This window comes from Otolemur garnettii, unplaced genomic scaffold, assembly GCF_000181295.1.
Source record: "Otolemur garnettii isolate 467f Iridium unplaced genomic scaffold, OtoGar3 scaffold00160, whole genome shotgun sequence".
NCBI classification, from domain to species: domain Eukaryota; kingdom Metazoa; phylum Chordata; class Mammalia; order Primates; family Galagidae; genus Otolemur; species Otolemur garnettii.
Window position 1 is genome coordinate 850,010 of NW_003852555.1, and position 5,639 is coordinate 855,648.

The 5,639-nt window shown below is 34.2% G+C and overlaps 1 protein-coding gene across 1 annotated transcript in view; it reads left to right on the top strand.

Annotated features, from left to right (window-relative positions):
* Nucleotides 1–5,639, top strand: part of SNX2 (sorting nexin 2) — a 63,577-nt gene that overhangs the window by 50,343 nt on the left and 7,595 nt on the right. Inside the window, exon 9 of the mRNA XM_012811475.2 lies at nt 903–1,136. Within this exon, the coding sequence (XP_012666929.1) occupies nt 903–1,136 (234 nt within the window). The remainder of the gene's footprint in view (nt 1–902; nt 1,137–5,639) is intronic.

The window sequence follows — 5,639 nt, forward strand, 5'->3', positions numbered from 1 at the left end:
GTATTTTTAATAAAAAGTGGTAGAAAATTTGAGTTGTGAACTTCTAACCCACAATGAGGTTTCCTGGTTTGATTTATTTTTAAAGTGTCCAAGGCTTTTAATGTCAATTTTCCAAAATATTTAACAATTGGTTAATATGTGACATTGTCAGCATATATTTCACTAATATGATTACAGAAACCTATTAATACGTTTATTATTGAGAGTGTTATAATAGCTTTGCCATTTGAGTTACATATCTCTTAGGGAATTGGCTTTATGGTTCTTTTGTAAGACACTACATAATATTGAGCAACAAAACAATTTCTAGGTAATTCAATTGTTAGTCATTGATAGAATCAGCTTATAAACATTTACTTTTTCTTATTTAAAATATCCAATGGGGTTATTTCAAAAATATTTTTAGAAATGCTAATATTTTACTGACTGCTGTTATACAACAAAGAAAAAAGCAGTAAAATTTATATGAATTATTTGTAAAATTTTGTTTTTCTCCTGTTAACTAAAGAATATGTTCATTTAAAATCATATATATTATTTTCAATGATGTTTAAAGACCAAAAATGTAGTATAAATCAATTTTTCATAGTCACACTGCTTCTTATATTAAAAATATGTTTCTCGCTTTTTTAGGTAAAGACAGAGAAAGAATAAACACTTTGGCAGAGAAAAGAGAGGCAGATTATTGTATTATATTATTTAAATATTGGTCATCCCCTGAGAATATAGGTAGTAGTTCTTAATTTTCAGTAGATTTCTGAATGCTTGGCTTTAATGGCCAGGTCATTTTAATGACTAATTGTTTTATGTTAATTAATTTAAAATATTGTTTGAACATTTGTGATTAGGTTAAATTTAGAGAAAAGTAGATTAATATAATATTTAAAATTTTACTAGTGAAGACTAAAAGTGAATACTTTTTTATTTCAGAACTTTCAGCCAACACAGCTGCCTTTGCTAAAAGTGCTGCCATGTTAGGTAATTCTGAGGATCATACTGCTTTATCTAGAGCTTTGTCTCAACTTGCAGAAGTTGAGGAGAAGATAGACCAGTTACATCAAGAACAAGCTTTTGCTGACTTTTATATGTTTTCAGAACTACTTAGTGACTACATTCGTCTTATTGGTGCAGTGAAAGTAAGCCCTGTTTTGTACTTTTCTTGCATTCTTCTTACTTCAGTGGTTTGCTTTAAAAACGATTTGGTATCCTTTAGGCATGTATTTAAGTGTGTAAAGTCCTTACTGTACTAGTGTATATAAAATGGCTTGAAGATGAGTATTTATAACTGTTTTCTTCCCTTCAGACTTAGTATATTTATACAGAATTAATGTTTTTAAGAGGTCTAAGGAATGCTAAGTAATACAGAGAACATTACACATTTCCTTATATATTTACATATACCAGTTTAGAATTCATTGATAGCATTTATTTGCTCATTCTAGCACTAACTGAAACTATACACTGGACTGTGTTCTTATTAGTAAAGCTGAGTGTCAAATAAGAAAACCAGAAATGATTGCTGTACTGTATGTGCTTAATGGAGGCTTTCGCATGAATTTGGACTTTCCGTGTGTATATCCAGATGTGTAGTCATTATGTATTTTATAGATGAGATGCGACCAGGTTAGGTCATAAATTGTGACATTTAATGATAATATTTAAATATAAATAATAAATAAATATAAATAGTCTAATTTATAAATAGTTGGGAAAGTAAACCTGTTAATAACCATATTCTATAGCTTTCTCCAATATTCAGACAAACTAAACTATTATCCAATCTATCATATATTTCAGAAGATGCATATACTTTAAGATATTATGGTGTCTTTGAATTATCATTATATTAGTTATCATTGGTTGAGGAATAATGGCTGTTAACATTTTATCCTGAATTTGAGCACCTAGAAAGTTGATGAGACCTTGTTTCTTGGTTTCTTATGCAAAATTTTTTCATCTAAAGTCTGTGACCCAGTGATGGGCATGTTGGCTCATGGCTGTAATCCTAGCACTCTGGGAGACTGAGGCGGGTGGATTCAAGCTTATTGGTTCAAAACCAGTCTGAGTAAGAGTGAGACTCTGTCTCCAAAAATAGCCAGACGTTGTGGCAGTTGCCTGTAATCCCAGCTACTCGGGAGGCTAAAGCAAGAGACTCATTGGAGTCCGAGAGTTGGAGGTTGCTATGAACAGTGATGCCACAGCACTCTATGAAGGGTGGCAAAGTGAGACTTTGTCTCAAAAAGAATAATAAATAAAGTCTCTGACTCAGTTTTCATCTGTCCTCAGAACATTGATATAGTGTGTTTATTCATGGTTCTCTTCTCAAGCCACTGGTAGCAGTTATTAGTAGAGGGCTCTTTAGTACTTCAGAATGGTGTTTTTTTACTTTAAGTAAAATGACCAATATTATTATTATTTACTCTTTTAAATGTTACTCATTAGATTCTCAGTGATCAGTTTTTCTTTTCAGCTATTTGGACATGTTAATATAGGTAGCAGTTATTAGAATATATTTCCTTATATGTAGGTAACTTGTGGTGTACAGAAATCTAGTTTACAGATGATGATTCCTATTTCTGTCCCTCTGCTCTCACCTCATTCCAGAACTTCCACTAGCTATTATAAAAAGTATGACATTTAAAAAAAACCTGGGGGCCAAAAAAGGGAAGTTGGGCAATGTCTATAAGGAGGCATACTTGCAGTGAAAACCTAACCTAGGAAAAGAACCCGGCAGGGATGGCCTGCCCATGTAAAGGATATTGATCTCTCAAAAACAGCTTTCCTCATAGTACCGAAGTCTTTTTTGCTATATTTTTATGTTGCATGAAATCATGGTTATATTCATGTTTTTCAAAATATTTTCTATAGCTCAGTGATAATCAAAAATGGTAAAAGTGCTGCCATGTTAGGTAATTCTGTGGATCATACTGCTTTATCTAGAGTCACCAGAGTTTGGAGAATAATGTTTATAGTATTCCTATTTTGGAGATTCAGAATGTATTTTAAAAGCTCAAAACTGTCCAGGAGTCAAAAAGAAAATAAGTCTTCAAAATTCATATGAGCAGGAATTTCTTTTCTACTTAATATATCTGTTCACACATACAGAACACATGGGAAATACTGGATTAATAATCCATTAACTTAGAGGAAAATTAAGAGCTATAGTCAAGTTATACCTTGAGGCAAACTAAGCTCTTTCAGATTGTTTTTTTAATGAAACCTAGCCCAGGCCAGTTGCACAAAGTAGTTAAGAAATTGTATAAGAGGGAAGAGGATAATAGGTAATTTATGTTTTGGTTTTGGTTTTTGTCTTTGTTTTAAACTTAGTTCAAGCCAAGCGCAATCGCTCCTAGCTGTATTCCTAGTTACTCTGAAGGCTGAGGTGGGAAGATTGCTCGAGGCTAGGAGTTAGAGAACAGCCTTGGAGATACAGGGAGATCCTGGTAAATAAATAAAGTAATTTACTTGTATATGAAAAAATAATACACACACATGACAGTTTTGTCAACCCCAAAAGGTAAATTTCTCTTGGCTTTGGAGCTAACTAAAACCTCTAGTCTCTGACTTCAGTCATAAACTATTAGGTTCTTAGGTATCTTCACAGAATTACCTATACATGCATGTGAAACTAATTCTCTATTTCTGCTTCCCTCAATCTCCTCCCTCCTTTCCTCCCTTCTCCTCTTTATCTTTTATGTTCTCAAAAAGGCACATACTATGTATATGTGGATTTTTTTGTGTTTTGTTTTGTTTTTTAAGTGACAGGGTCTTTCTCTGTTGGTTAGGCTAGAGCACAGTGGCAAATTCATAGCTCATTGTAACTTTGAACTCCTGGGCTCAAACAGTCCTCCTTCAGTCTCCCAAATAGCTGGGACTACAGGTAAATGGCAAACATGCCTGACTAATTTTTTCTTATTATTTTTAGGGATAGGATCTTGCTGTGTTTCTCAGGCTGATCTTGAACTCCTAACCTCAGGCTATCCTCCTCCCTGATTGTACCAAAGTACTGGGATTACAGGCATGACCCACCATGCCTAGACCGTACACACTGCTTTTTTCATCTCCATTTGAGAGAAGTCTCCATATCACTATGGGTAGATAGATTGCATTCTTTTTAATGATAGCATAGCATTCCATGATATGACATATAGATGTACCTTGAGTTATTTAACCAGTCAATTCTTAATGAATGTCAGATAATTTGATAACTCTTTGAGTATAAAATGCCTAGAAGCAGAATTGCTGTCCAAAGGGTACATTCATTTTAAATTTCCAATAACTAATGCCAAATACTGTTTGGAGGGATTATACTTTATACTGTCACCAACATATTTTCCTTTTTCTTCCACTTAATGATGAAGGCTTTTTTTTTTTAATAAAGTGTCATTTCTTTAGTTAGTATGAATTTAGGCATCTTTACAAATGATTAGCCATTTACATTTCTTTCTCTGTGAAGAACTGTTCATTTCTTTGCCCAGTAGTCTTTACCTTATCTGTCTCTAACAGCAACTTCATATTAACTGGCCTTTTGTTTTATTCATTTTGAGAATAATTTTCTGGTGAAAATTTTGAAACTAAGAACACTTTGGGAATTAGAATGTAGACACTAGACACTGGGAACTGAGAACATTAGGAATTGGGGCACTAAAAAAACAAATTTTACCCATTTCTGGGCTGGGTGCAGTGGTTCATGCCTTTAATCCTAGCAATCTGGGAGGCGGAAACAGGTGGATTACTTGAGCTCATGAGTTCAAGACCAGCCTGAGCAAAAAACAAGACCCTGTCTCTACTAAAAATAGAAAAACTGAGGCAAGAGGATCACTTGAGCCCAAGAGTTAGAGGTTACTATGGCCTGTGATACCAAAGCACTCGACCCAGGGCGACACTTGAGACTTTGTCTAAAAAAAAAAAAAAAATTTTTTTTACCCATTTCAAAATACTACCTCAGCCTGGCCTTGGCGTGAAGAAACGCCTGTTTTTTTTTTGTACAGTGCATGGCCTCTGATGTTTAGGACTACAAATTTTGGCTAGCAACTTTATAAGCATTATCATATATTGGGCTTCTATGAACCTCTATAGTAGAATCAGGGTTGAGGGCAAATGGTTTTTAATGTTTTTAGCATTGGAACTCTTTATAAAAAATTCTTCCTCCAATTTAAAAATACATAAAAATTTGTTTTGAAAACTAATAGATAGATTTCCCTAAAACATGTAGAAGCTTTATTATTTGGCAATAAATACTCAGCACTCCAGGGAGCTGGATAGCATACTTTTAGATTCACTAAATTAGACTATTATAATCATTAAATTTGCAGTGTCAGATTTCCTGGTGAGCTAAGAAGACTGATCCAGGCTTGCCATCCTTAGCACAGTGGTTAACAGCACCAGCCACATAAGCCAAGGGTGGTGGGTTTAAACCCGGCCTCGGCCTGCTAAACAACTGCAACGAAAAAAAAGAAAAGAAAACTGATCCACATCTGTAGCCTTGTATAACCTAGACTAGCTTGCCTACAAATGTATCCCACAAGTTGCCAGGGAATAGAAGTCCTAAGTGGATGATGAGTGTCAGTCTATCCCTTATCCCTCACACAGAAACTGTTGGTTCTACTAGAGTGGATTAGAATCCTGACACAGGGCTC